General features: G+C 42.7%; 1 protein-coding gene across 3 annotated transcripts in view; it reads right to left on the bottom strand.

Moving 5' to 3' along the window:
- tab2 (TGF-beta activated kinase 1 (MAP3K7) binding protein 2) overlaps nucleotides 1-14,355 on the bottom strand; it is a 36,788-nt gene that overhangs the window by 9,940 nt on the left and 12,493 nt on the right. For 2 of the 3 annotated variants that reach the window (XM_041064339.1, XM_041064341.1), the window contains exon 2: nucleotides 578-769. In XM_041064339.1, coding sequence (XP_040920273.1) covers nucleotides 578-679 — 102 coding nt within the window. In that variant the 5' untranslated portion in view covers nucleotides 680-769. The remainder of the gene's footprint in view (nucleotides 1-577; nucleotides 770-14,355) is intronic. The other variant, XM_041064340.1, reaches the window with a different exon arrangement.

The raw sequence follows: 14,355 nt of genomic DNA, 5'->3' as shown, positions 1-14,355 counted from the left end.
CTGGGATTTTCACACACAACAGTCTCTAGCGTTTAACTCAGAATGGAGCCAAAAACCATCAAGTGAAGCGGCAGGCCAACAGAAATGTCTTGTTGATCAGAGAGGTCAGAGGTCAGAGGTCTGACTGGCTGGAGCTGACAGAAAGGCTGCAGTAACTCAGATAACCACTCCTTACAAATGTGCTGAGTAGAGAAGTATCTCCGAATAAACAACACGTCCAGCCTTGAGGTGGAGGGACTACTCCTGATCACGTCAGGTTCCAGTCCTGTCAGCCAAGAACAGAGATCTGAGGCTGCAGATGGTAGGGTCAGAGTTTGGCATCCACAGCATGAATCCATGGACCCAACCTGCTTTGTGTCAGCAGTCCAGACTGGTGGTGGTGGTGGTGATGGTGTAGTGGTGGTGTGGGGAATGTTTTCTTGGCTTACATAACACCACTCAATCATCTTTTGATTGCCAAAGCTTATCTGAGTATTGCTGCTGACCATGTTCATCCCTAGGAGGACTCCTAGTGGCAAGATCCTCTGCGAATGCAGCCCCAGGTTTGCTCGGGGTTGGAGGTCTCGAAGCTGCTTACCTGCAGAACACACTGGGAGACAACACCTTCTGGAACGTCAGGGAACTTCTGGCGCAGGTCACGCAAAACCTGAATGTCAATCTGGTGACTTCCCTGGGCCATTCGTATGTTGCCAGGGCAGGACTGCTTGTTCTTGTTCAGCGCACTGGGGCGTCAGTCGTGGCAGCACGTCGCCTTCATCTTGAACATCTTCTGAATTGAAACAAATAAAGAAAGGGAAACATCGGATAAGAAAAACAGAGTTCTCGCCATGTGATTTGTGTAAGAACAAAGATTCACACAGAGCCCGACGTTTCTCTCAGCCATACTCAGCAGGTTCAGCTTCGCATAGTCAGATCAGCTGGAGTCTGTGTTATGTTAACATTCAATGGAAAAGTAAGCATGTTCAAGTGGTGGGGAAGGAACCAATGTGGTCTACTGCAACTCCCCCTCTAGAAGACGTCCGTTGGACATTTGATTTGGTTGTCTATTTTCTTATGCCCGAAAGCTTTCAAAACAAAATGTCAGAGACGGCTTTCATTTCAGAAGCCCTCCTCCCCCCCTCTTAATAAAAGAGTAACGGAGGGAACAACCCTCCTATGACAGACAACTGAGAAACCCCGCCTTTCCAACCAATCGTAAAACCATCAAACTTCCACATAAAGATCTGTTAGGCTCCAACGTAAAGCAAGCTCGGCAGAACTGCCGATTCCCATGAATCACTGCTTTATTTTCTGATACTGGAGCACGGAGACGTAGAGCTGCAAGGGCTATTTACTGTTTTTGTCCCTGACTGTCTCACACACATAAACCTAAGAGACATTAATCTTTATTTATCCCTTTTCAAAATCCTTAGTTATGTGTTTCATTGTTATTATTTAATGGTTTTACAATAATTTTATGCTTTTGTCATGTCATGTATCAGAGTTTTAACACTGATTATACAGTTTCTGAACATTATAATCTTCCTGAAACAAGGATTTTATCACAGAACTCTTGCATTAGACTTATTTTTAGCTAACAAACTCTGCATGTGAGTGTGTGTGTGTTTTAAATGCTGTTGCTGTTGAGAAAAATGCGTGGTTGGTAGGGTGTTCACTGACAGTTGTGCTTGGCCGTTTCCTATCCTTCTATGCATAAGCTATACTCATGCCTGGGAGCTGGCCAAGGCATGCCGCAGTTTTCTACTCCCCCAACCGCTGTACACACTCCACTAGAGCAGCTGGGGATTTGCTCAAGGAACTTGAACTGAAGTTGCGCCTCATTCACTCCTTGGGACCAGATTTTTAAAACAGCTAGTTCAAGGATCCCAGCTGACTACAGGTAAGCTCACTTCTCCAGAGACAGACAAGAGAGCAGAAGAGTCAGAAGATCTTTACAGTATAAGTGCATGACAATCTTATTACTTCAGAAAAAAGGGAATTTTAAAGTCTAAAACCATTCGGAACTATATTTACAGACACTTGACTGTATTTAACTGAGCGGCTGTGCTTCTGTCCTGCCTTAGAGGTATTATGAGGATGTGTAATGTCGTAAGTGAAAAGTCATAAATCAGCTTTGCAAAGCATCCGTCTGTAGCTGATAACAGGAGGAGGAGGAGCTATCTGTCAATAGTACAGGGCGCCAACAGCGAGGAGGAACCCTGTGACCTAGTGAGAGCTCTGAGTCTGATGAGATTTCACATTCTGTGATACTGAGGTAGAAGCAAATGCACATTTGAATTTAAAGAGAAAACTGGCACAAAAGCAGAGAATGCTTTGAAGGCTTCTCCAACAATTTATCTCTGATTGTGTTTCCTCTGTGTGGAAGAGAGAGCACACATCAATATGTGGATAATAAAACTCCAAAACTGTCTATTAGACCGGGCTCTAAAACTAACCATCAGTCAATGCTTTCCTTTGTCTTTTGCAACACAAGGAAATGGAAAGTTTTGCAATTATGCCACCAGACTGTGGAATCCATTGTGTGTGTGTGTGTGTGTGTGTGCGTGTGTGTGTGTGTGCATGTGTCAAAAAGAGGCACAAAACACAGCATGGAGAGCCTCTAAATGCAAACCAGAGGAAAACATTTCCATATCTCAGATTACATGTTTAAAGCAAATCTTACTGCCTCCAGTGAAGCATTTTCCATCTCCTCCAGCAGATAAACCTAATAAATCTACACGAGTCTAGAAGGTCTTTAACAGTGTCCAAAATTCACACACCGCTTGTGGAGCATAATACGTTATTAGTTCCCATCTACCTGTTTAATTTTACGAGCCTAAAGGAGACGTCCGTGCACGCGGGCAGAGAACAGCAGTTCACTGAGGCTCCACTGAGGAGGCTGGGCAGCTCGACTGCTGTGGGAAAGGAAATTGGCTACTTGGCGGCCGACCCAGTTACAGGTCAACAGTGTGGTTAGATTGTTTCCCGGGTTCAAAAACAAAAAGGTCCACACCTCTTGTGCTGTACGTAATTACAGGACTGCAGCCAGCCCATGTGCTGGTGGAGGCTCGGAGGGGAGGCAGATTAGTCCTCGCTGTCCCTGGAGGCGCTGGTGGAACAGGGGTCTGAGGCAGTGCCGTGCCGCCAGCAGAGATAGAGACAAAGCTTCTATTGCTGAGGCCGTTATTCACCCGAGCCCAAAGCATTGACCCACAGCCCCCAGCACTCATTTCTGGAGGTAGCAGGGCCTGCCATGCCCCATCAATGGGCTCATTCACTCTGCCAGAGCAAATGCACCTAAAAAAAAACGTCCAAATCAATTAAAGCCTAAATAAAATGTGGATAAATAATCAACAGGAGCCTCTGGCAGAAATATCAGCACGACACCTGATGCTGTGGGCTGCTGTTAGAACACCACACAAAACTACTTAACGCAAACAAAGAGGCTACACATTACCAAGAAACAAGAAACACACAACAAAATGTCACGCCATTCTGTCTTCAGCGTGCATTTCTTCCGACTGTTTGATCGTGATTGTTAGGGATCTTCCAATGATGTGTCCTCTGAGGACATGGAAGTTCAAACATGAGAAGCAGCGGGAGCAGTGAGGATCCCATCTGAACTTCAATCAGAAACATCCTCTGCAGCTTTAAGGAACAGTTCAGTGGAATGTGTAGCTGCTAACGTCTTGGTCCAGCAGAATTTAAACAAATAAAGGGGACTAATTGGCAGTGGACGTTGTTGAGGGCTGCTGGCAGGCGCCCCAGTCTTCCAAAGAAGCAACAACAGACATGCTTGTGTGTGTGTGTGTGTGTGTGTGCACATCCGCAAGAACGCTGTACTGCAGGGCAGCACACGCCGCCAGCTGTTGCTCAAAGTGCTGAAAGGACCGATATCCAATTACAACGCGAGGCACGATCGCGATTAATTATTTTCACAACAGGAAACAAAGCTAATATCGCTGCTTAGGAGAGAGTAATGTTGCACCTGAGTAACACATTTGCAAAACGGAGCTGTTACTAAGTCAATCCAAATTATCCAACAGTCATTGAGACCTGGGAATGTACTGAAAGTTATTTTAATATTAATAGATACGACCTGTAGGACATAATGTTGGAATATTGGCCACTTTTCTAGGACGTGATGCAGACTGGTTTGAGATGCTACACTTCCTCTTTGGGTCACTGGGCGTTTTCACATTACGTACGATTGCTCCGTACCACGCCTGAGTACGACTGCCCCCCTCATGCTATTTTCTCCTCATTTTTCTGTGATCTACTCACATACACTCGTCGTTCCTAAAGAATGCAACTTGATTCATACATTTTTTTTTTTTTTTTTGTTAAATTTCATTCTGATTCAATGACTGTGAAGCACCACAGGCCTTACCCCTGCCTCCCACAGAGCGTAGGAACACACGGGCATGGAAACTTTACCAGAGAGACTAGTCTTAACAAAAGAGCTTCTGAAGTCATCACAAATGCTGTGGACCCACTGAATCAAAGTGATTTTCCACCATGTTAATGTCGCAAGTCTGACTAAAATAAACATCAAGATAAACTGCAATTGCATCATAAATGGAAACTTGAAACAGTTGTGCATCCTTCAACAAGATCGTCTTAAAACATCCTGAAACTTCATCTTGGAAGGTGAGACGTAAATCTGGAATCTTTTCACCGGTTTATTACCAGTTTATGGGCTCTGAATGAAAGCTTCACCACATTACCGAGGGTTTCAGACAATAATATTTTCCCTAATCAATTTAAAATCGTCAAACTAATGACAACATTAGTCTACTCCGCTTTTACTGCAACTACGTTAAAGCCTTAACATGAGCTCCGTACTGTATGAGGCAGTCCTTTTGTTCCAGGCAAATGTCTGCAGAACACAAACAAACCACACTTTATGTGCAGAACCCAAATTGCACTCAACTGTGCCATGAAGCCTGGGCCTCACAGCACACACAAGAGCTACGACCAACTCTCCAAGACAGCCTGCTCTGCTTTTAGTTGCCCACTTTCAAAAACAGGGGTATAAGAGTGTTTGTGTGCAAGTGTGTGTGTGTGCATGGTGGTGGGAGTGAGTGTGTGTGTGTGTGTGTGTGTGTGTGTGCAGGAAATCAAAAATTCTTCAATACCGCAGCTTGCAGCTGGTGGTTGATTGGAAGCAGGCAAGGGCACCAGCTCCCCAGGTCGACCAACCACTCCCAAGGCACTGTGGGAATGGGAGGTCTTAGAAACAAGTAGGAGAGCCTCTCTTTGCTGGGCTCTCTGTGAAGTCAATGGACTGTTTGTCCAACTTTTGACAACCCTTTGTTTTCCCTCTGTAAACAAGTAAATAATGGCTCCAAAAAAAAACAAACAAAAAAAAGCTGCCTGGCCAGTTTTGTGTGTCTGTCTTGGCTGTATGAGGAAGGAAGAGGAAGAAAGGAGTATTTAGAGGAGGTAAGGAGATGAAGCTGTGCTAGCTGCAGTTTGCTTCTGTGTGTGTGTGTGTGTGTGAATGTGTGCTTGGGCTCAGATGCTAGCTCACTCTGACCTCCCTCCTACTTCTTTGTCCTCCCCCTCCTCCTCCTCCTCCTCCTCCTCCTCCTCCTCTTCCTCCCTCTTCCTCCCTCTTCCTCCCTCTTCAACACAACATTTCTGTGGGCAACAAACTGCTGAGCTCATCCAGCAGCTCCTTAAAGTGTAAATGTGTTGTCTTCCAGTATAGAGCCTGACAGCTGCTTTCACCTGCAGCCACCTCAGCCTTTTCACACAATAATGAGCCGGATAAAGGGAAGCACGGCTTTGGTTGTATCTTCAATAATAACAATAATAAACGCTGTGCTGCCATAAATATGTGTGATTATAATAATAATATAATAATGTGTACTTCCAGTTTTGTAAATTGCATCAGATTCATTTAACACCTGCTGCCTTCCTTATACAAAGACTAATTCTACTCATTGTGGTATGCATTTCTTCTTTTTGTTGGTCAGACACCTGCTGCGTGTACGCCCAGCACGTGGGAATAAAGCTAATTTCAAATGGATGACAGGCAAGTTTAGTATAGTTTGTGGAGTTCTCACTGTAATCGGACACACGTCTGTGTACGTCTTGTTTTAAATAAGGTTTTAAAAAGTTTTCTACTACATGTAACATTTACTAATGCAGTTTGAATGTTTTGAAACTCATTATTTAGATTAGTCTTACTTTTATTTGTGCACTTTATCAGTGCTTTACTGCACAGTAATCATCTTCTAAACACACTAAAACTTATTTGTGTATGGTACTCATTTGTACTGCAACACACAATGTCTCCTTATATTCCTGTCACAATCACTCCTTGTCTGTCTCCTTCAATTTGAAATATTTGTTTCAGTATCAGCTTCACGCTGGGTTAACATTAGGTTGAATAAATCTAATCTCAGCGTAGGGCAGCTGTTGACATGTTACTAAACTTGCATGGACTGGGGAATAATGTTTTCCCACACGTTTACTGTGCAGTCCGATTATGTACCTGGTAGATAGCAGTACTGACAGTAGCTGTTTTCTTCGGTTATTGTGCAGACACCCAGTCTGCCCAGTCAGAGAGACAGGGAAGATGGCAAGAGAAGAGGACGTGACCATGAGAGGTGGAGGAGGGTGGCGGGAGAGCAGCTGGAGAAGCAGCATCACAGGTTCACAGCCTACTTCATCCTCTCATGTTGGACGGGAGAGCAGACCGGACACCACAATAACTCATCATCAACTCTTGAGGTACAACGTGGCATCATGGGACGGGATGGAGCTAGCTAGTTAGCATGCTAACTTCAGTAGATATCTCTGCAACACAACACATGCAATACAAACAATATGTCTTTTGAATGTTTTAAGCTAAAATACTTCCATATTGCCCCTTTAAGGTCACAACTCCAACCACACTGACCTGCAGTAATAAGAACTGGAAGACTGCTCCACAGTTGATCACAGGAGGCTCATTTTCTACCAAAGTGGTGCCAGTGCAGCCACAAAGCTGAATGACACAGCAAACAGTCAACAGATGTTGTATTAAGAAACATCAGGAAGTAATTCTATAGCAGCAAACACTGTTCATACCAGGCTAGATGTGCATAATTATACAGGACATGTTGATTTTCATTTTTTTTTTATCCCTCAGCAAGGATTTGTGAATCGGGAATAACTGTAATGAAAATGATAAGTTATAATTTTACAAGTTGTTTCATTGAAAGAATAAAGAACCGGTCTCGGTACAGCCTGTAAAGGACACCAAAGCATCCTTACAAACTGCTGTAAAACAAAACCATCAAGAACAAACACCCCAACCACAAGGTCCTTCAGAGCCTGACCCACCTCCAAATATGAGCAGAGCACCTTGACTGTGTGTCAAAATAAAAGCCAGGAAGTGGGAGTTTTTACTTTTGGTTCCAAATCCTAACAATGACTACTGACGAGACACTGTCAGCTAGTTACTAATCTTTAATTGGTAGTAGTTTTTTCCCCCCCAACACCCAAAGAACAATACGGATACCAACAGTTGGATGCTTTAAAATATTGTACAGTAAACAATCAAGACACACAAGATTGTGAATTTAGCAAAAGGTACAGCTAGTTAGTGAGAGGCTGTGAAACAATCCTCCACCTCGGCACAACAGCAGTTGTTTCTGAGGACCCTCCTCCCTATTTAACTTTTCTTAGGTATTATATGTCATGACCACAGTCTGGGCTTAAATAGAAACCTCAGCAAAATGAAAAGCCTTATCCTAAACCCCTAATCTTTTTTGTTTGGTTTCTGCTAAGTAAAACTTGAATTAAAAAGAAGGGGTGTGAGCAGTCTACAAAGCAGAAATTAATAAGTGAAAAGAAACAAGCGTGTAGCAATGACTGTCTCAGCCGGGCACGGTGCAGTGTTTTTCCTTACATTGTGGAAACATTAATTGCCAGCTGACAAGCCCCGACACAGACTCTCATTGAGCAGGTACAGTATAATCTATAAGCTGAACTTTCCAAACCAAATTTCAGGAGCGATAGGTTACATGACAGACGTTGTTTTTCCAGCCATAAAACGGTCAGCAAAACAGCAGTGTGCAAGTCACGTGACCGTGGACATTTCTTTCACACCTTATTGGGATAGTGAGCTTGAAAGCGGCCAAAATCTTTACAAACTGTTGGCGTTCATTGCAAGCAGTATTCTTCCAAATACTGCCACAGGCGCAAGAGGAGGGTGGAGATTTTACCCAACCAATCCGAGTGCAGACAATGAGAGGAAAGAAAAAAAAAAAACTAAACTGCAATGCAAACCTTTAAAATGGGTATATAAAGCAGTTGGATGCATGTCTGAGCACTTTATATCACAGGAGAGCACAACGTCAGCCAAGTACAGCCGCAGGGTTCTGGCCTGACCAAATACTGACTTTTTCTGATCCATATATTGTTATTTATTATTCCCATCACTTTATGTCTTGGTGAATCCTCTTGTACTTGGACACCCACTGAGACAGCTTTCAGCTCTGTCCGTGAAAAGCTGCAACAATAAGGTGTGTCACAGTAAACTCTGGATGCAGATGACACAGCTTTTGTTGGTGAGTATCAGGAAGAGATGGAAAAGACAGACAAAGGCATTTTGGCATTTTTCTGTGCCTGACAAATTCAGTGATGCCACTCTGAGTCATTAAAAAGTCTGCTCTTTCTATGTATCTATATATCAATATATATATCTATATCTATACACACACACACACACACACACACACACACACACACACACATATGCGTATGTGATTAATACTGTGTATAAATATGTGTACACAATACTAAGTGGAAACTGGAACTTGCTAGCAAGGTCTCGCTAGGTTAAATTTATGCATACAGGAAACTTATTCTGATTATTGCTGAGTATTTTTGCACTGTGTCATAATATAGATGTTAAAGGCACAGCAGTGTAACAGTTTTAGACACATACTGGTGTGTGACACAGCTATATTTGTGCTTATGGAGATAATCTGGAAGTGAAAGGTTGTTAGACGGTTCTATGGTAAAAACATGAGGTGTTTTTAGAATTGTCATTGTGTGCTATATAGGATATTTGGTGGGTTAAGAAAGTTGTGAAAGAACTACAGTGGTTGATGAACATACAGAGAGACAAGTTTTGCTGTCATTTCTGGTTGCGCTGCTTCTGTTATCTCATCTGCTTACTTTGGGCTCAGGCAGCTCCTACACACACACACACACACACACACACACACACACACACACACACACACACACACACACACACACACACACACACACACACACACACACACACACACACACACACACACACACACACACAGTGACAACCACAGTGAACCAGGTGAAGTGAAATATTGTGTCACTCGAGACTAATAAGTGTTTTACCCAGTGACTACATAAATCCAGTAACAGGGTCTGGAAGAATAAGTCCCAATGACTGGTTTAATGACCGCACTCCACAACTCCACTGTGGGAACGTTTTGAATTTAAGCTGTAGTATCTACCGACAATCAGCATGTGAAGCGTTTAGGAGATGTAAATAAATTGTAGTGTCTACTGGTAGTCAGTGTTTGAGGTATTATTATTATACTTTATTGATAATGTTTATTTATTTTGAATATTTTATTATTTTTTCACATTCCAAATCCAAGTTCATTGCTCTTTGAAATGATCATGATCATTATCTCAGTGACATAAAATTAAAATAATATCATTTATCTCAATTATTTATGGGACAATATATCCACCAACAAAAGTAGCTATGGTGACAGGCCTATTCACTGTGCTCATTGATTGCACAGAGGAGCTCTGTTTTTTTTTTTTTTCTGATCCCTGCAACACTGTGTGAAGGAGCATTGAAGTCCATCCATAACAACGAGTCACATAGTGACTCATGAACATGTGGCAGAGTGAACCTGCTGGCTGCTACTAAAAACAACTGAAACACCAGCTGAGTTGTTAAGTGTTGTACAAGCAGAACTTGAGATACATTTACCAGGTACAAAACATTTAAAGTCTGTTAAAAGTTTACTGAACTGAGGGTCTGGCCACTGCCCCGCTCAGGACAACATGACTGCGTAATGCTCTTTTTTTGTCATGTCACACACAGGCAGCAGTGAATTGAAGGAAACCCAAGTTATGCGAAAACTGATCTGATACCAGTTGGTTTTGAAAAGATTTTCTGTCAGGAGTTTGAGAAGCTGCTCGGCTTTACAGGCCTGCTGCGTGGCAGCAGATTCCTCCACTACATGATTCACAATTGGATATTATCAGCCTAAAAGCCAAGGCTACAACCACTCCTGACAGTTCTGCTGCTAGCTGCTTTATTAAGGGCCTAGAATCAAGCCCATGCAAATCAAGATCTGACAGAAGTTCTCAGTTGAAGCTTCAGTACTGTAGTAAGTTTATCAATAAGTATATAAGCCATTGCTCATTATGAGCCATTCGTATCAATTCATCAGATGCAAGGCTACGTATCTGATAGATTCAGCAGGAAATGGTGCTGCGACAATTCTGAAAGACTCAAAATCATGGCACAGCTCTTAAGCACTAGCATTGTTCACCATCTCCTCAGAACCTATTCCGAAATACAATCTAAGCCATCGTGATATGACAGTGGGCCGTCCCGAACTTGAAGTCATTTTCCACATTGTTCTTAGTTCAGTTCATTCAAAAAGATCTTTAACGGGTTTGACGAATGATTGCCTGTGTTTATCTTTTTGTTTTCCCTTTCAAGTACACTCACAAACAAACACACACACACACACGATTTGTTCAGGCAACGTGAAAGCGTGTTTGCAAACCAGTGCACTGTCACACAGACACAAAACACAGAGCACCTGTTTGCTTGCTTGGCTAGTTGAACTCAAATTGTCACCATGTTAGCTAGCTAGCCAGTGTGTCTATCATGGAGGAGACAGTCAGCTCACTGTAAATGCAAATGTTAGCTGCTGACTCATTTGCCACAAAGCAAGCAAGCTATTAACAGTACCATTACTGTTAGCATCAAACAGTCTACCGTTAACTGGTAATGTTAACATTAATGCTAGCAAGCCTGCGTCATTGAGTTGGTATAAATTCCATTGTAACTGCAGCTCTCGTGAGGTTAGAGGTTCAGGCTCTGGCTTTGCTGTGTGTTTTCTCAATGTAAAAAAAAAAAAAAAAAATGCAGTATAGCACCACCATGGGGCGCCATTATCAGTCTGACGCGCGATACCGCCGGTGACATTCGCACGCACATTTATGTTATCAAGGAGGTTAAATAAGAGAAGTCCTTAAGCTCAGGCCCTGATGATGCATTACATCTTCATAACAGTCTGGAAGTGGACTAATTCCTGGTTTGTAGTCGGGTACCCTTAACAGTCTTCTACGCTCAGTCCCTGAGATAACAAAGCTGCATACAAAACGCCATAAATACCAGACATAACTTCCATGTCAATCCCATTCCACAGCCCCACCTTCAAGAGGAAGTCTCTCTCACACACACACACTCACACACACACACACACCCTTTTTTCAGTGTTGCAACAACGCAGATACACAAACAGAGCGTGCCATCTCCCTCAAAGAAAACACCTAATATTTCCTTCAAAACACAATAGCCGCTGAAGTTGCACCGAACTTTGCAACAAATAATTATTATATTACTGATGACTTTATATTATTTCTATCTTGACTTGAAAAATACTGAAAAAATACAAATCAGTGATATTTATTGAACTGAACAGTCCATTGACAGGAAATTAATCCACAAATATTTTATAATCACCTCATCAAGCAAAAGATTTGACAGTTCAAGGTTCTCAGATGTGAGAATTTGTTGCTTTTCTTGTTCTTACATTTTAGTAAATTGAATATTATTGTTGGTCAAACAAGATTTTTGGTGAAGTGAACTCCAGGATTTCTTGAGGACCATTTTTTTTGCAGTTTTATAAGGTTTTGCAGATCAATTCATCAAGCAAACAATCAAACCGGTGACCTTCGGGACTGACTGTAGCTAGAGCTTGGGTGGCGGCACCGTCTCTCAACACTCACTGCGAGGCAAGTGAACACAATGAGACTGCTTGCACTCAGGCGCTTAGCGATGACATGCCAAGTATGCACTGGCCAAATCTTCACCCTTTATTGCCTTATGAAATGCACTTACTATATGTCATCATACCCTTTGAAGCACACATTAGCAGCACTTCTCTCTTTGGTCAGCTCATTCCATCAGTTCATGCCACCAACTGTGGTGTTACAGGGTCCTTGCACACAATGGTTTTTGGTTTGGTATTTGGTTTGTCCCTTTTGGGCTACTGTAGAAACATGGTGCTGCAACATAGCAAGCTCTGTGGAAGAGGACCTGCTCCCTATTTAGACAGGAAGGGCTCATTCTATGCTAACTGAAACACAGTTTTTGTTTCAGCTGATGATAAACTAATGAGAAAATAATTCTGAATATTATCTTCCATTTCTGCCAACAGAGGCCCCCCGAAAACCTCCACACTTGAAAGTCTTGTGCACATAATATGTATCGGTGGTGGGGAAGTGGTGATCGATCCGTCCCTGCCTCAGTGTATTGCTGGACGTCCGTGTGCTCTGCTGAGGAGAAAACCCTCCACCGGAAATGCTTCCCGCAGCTGTTAGGAGTATCATTCCCCACCTTGAGGCCAACCAAAAGACAAATAGCAGCCAAGTCACGTGACTCCGCTTGCTGCGGAGATGCCATTCGGTCTTATTCCAGTCCTCTCAAAACATTCAAGTCATACTTGTCGTCCTCACTGAGCAGGCCCTTTTCACCTACATCAGGGTAACTGACTTGCAATATAACTCCTTCCAGTACCATTCACAGCTACTCAACACTAAGTAGCCTAAGCCTTCTGCTATTGGTGATCAATTTATATGGCCTGCATGAAGTGGATCAGAAATGATGTCCCTCTGCATCCCCTGTGCAATGTTTTAATCATATGACAGAACAAAATTACTGCACACTCTGCAATGTCATGAAGTCGCAATCTCACGACTCTGCAGGGCGCTTTTAATTTGAAACTACAGATTCAGGAAGTGGAGGTGGAGGAGAGAGAGGAAGAAGAGAAAATGAAAATGATTACTGAAGAAATCCTACTGAAAATAATTAAAAAGGACAGTCTGTACATTTTGGGAAACAATAATTGTCTCACCTCGCACAGATACTGATGTCAATTACACATCCGGGGCATGCTGTACAATGATAAACATCAGTCCCTACAGTGTATTCAGAAAGTATTTAGGCTCATTCACTTTCTTCAAGTGTGTGCCTTTCCAAATGATGTTTATCAAATCATTATGAATTTACCACAGGTGGACTCAAGTCAAGCTGCAGAAACGTCTCAGAGATGATCAGGAGAAAAGGCAGCTAAATTTTAAGTGTCATAGCAAAGGGTGTGAATAGTTATGTCAATGTGAAGTTTTAGTTTTTCCTGTTTATTAAATAAGGAAAAGTTGCAAGTGGATTGATAAGAGAAAAAAATGAGGTACTGTGATTTTAGCAGCAGCTGGTGTTGGTCGAGTGACCTCTTGGCCAATAACTGCTGGGTGTTGTGACTGCAGCGTTTCCAAAGTCCTGTCCTGTGTGACATGTCTCTGCATTGAATATAGTGAGAGGACATTAGGAAAGCTGGCAAACACGCATATTCCTAATATTGTGACCTGCTGCTTTAATGAACCCAAAGCTGGGCAATCTTACCAGCCTCAAAATTGTCTTTTAGAGTCTTGTTTCATCAAATTTATGTTGTCATTGTCTGAAGAACAGACACTCGTGAGCTAATATAGATAATTTAATCACCACTGGAAGCTGATTTTGCAGGGTTTCTCAAAATCCCAAAAAGTGTACTAATATCACTTTTTCTTTTGCTTTAAACAAGGATTTAATTATTTTCCAGGGAGGCTGTGGGGTAGACTCAAAATACAGATAGAGATAGAGACTGTATAGCTCATCTGACCTGCGAATGCCTTGGGATGTCCCTGGAGGAGCTGGAAAAGATAGTGGGGAGAGCGAGGCCTGGACTACTTTGCTTAACCCGATGCCACAGTGACCCGACTCCAGATAAGCGGCAGAAAACGGATGGATGGATATCTGGAAAAGGCTGTTGTCCATTGTTAAATGCAAATGACAGAGGAAATTACAAATGGCTGTTCATTTTTATTTTTACATTCCAAATTTCTCAGCACCTGCCCAGATTGAATCACTGGAAATGATCAACAAGGATAAATTCAATCACCGGTGATCTCCCATTCACCCACAGTTGGCCCATGTGAAATGTGTGCAGGCCACAGTCGGCTCTGCTGGTGCCTGCAGAGGACAGGAGGCACAACGCAGCGCTGCGCTGGTTCTGCCTAGAATGGCACCAGCAGGTGTGC

The sequence above is a fragment of the Toxotes jaculatrix genome, chromosome 19 (genome assembly GCF_017976425.1).
Source record: "Toxotes jaculatrix isolate fToxJac2 chromosome 19, fToxJac2.pri, whole genome shotgun sequence".
Classification (NCBI taxonomy): Eukaryota; Metazoa; Chordata; class Actinopteri; family Toxotidae; genus Toxotes; species Toxotes jaculatrix.
The sequence above is the reverse complement of the archived record's forward strand: the minus strand, read 5'-3'. Positions and strand labels throughout refer to the sequence as shown.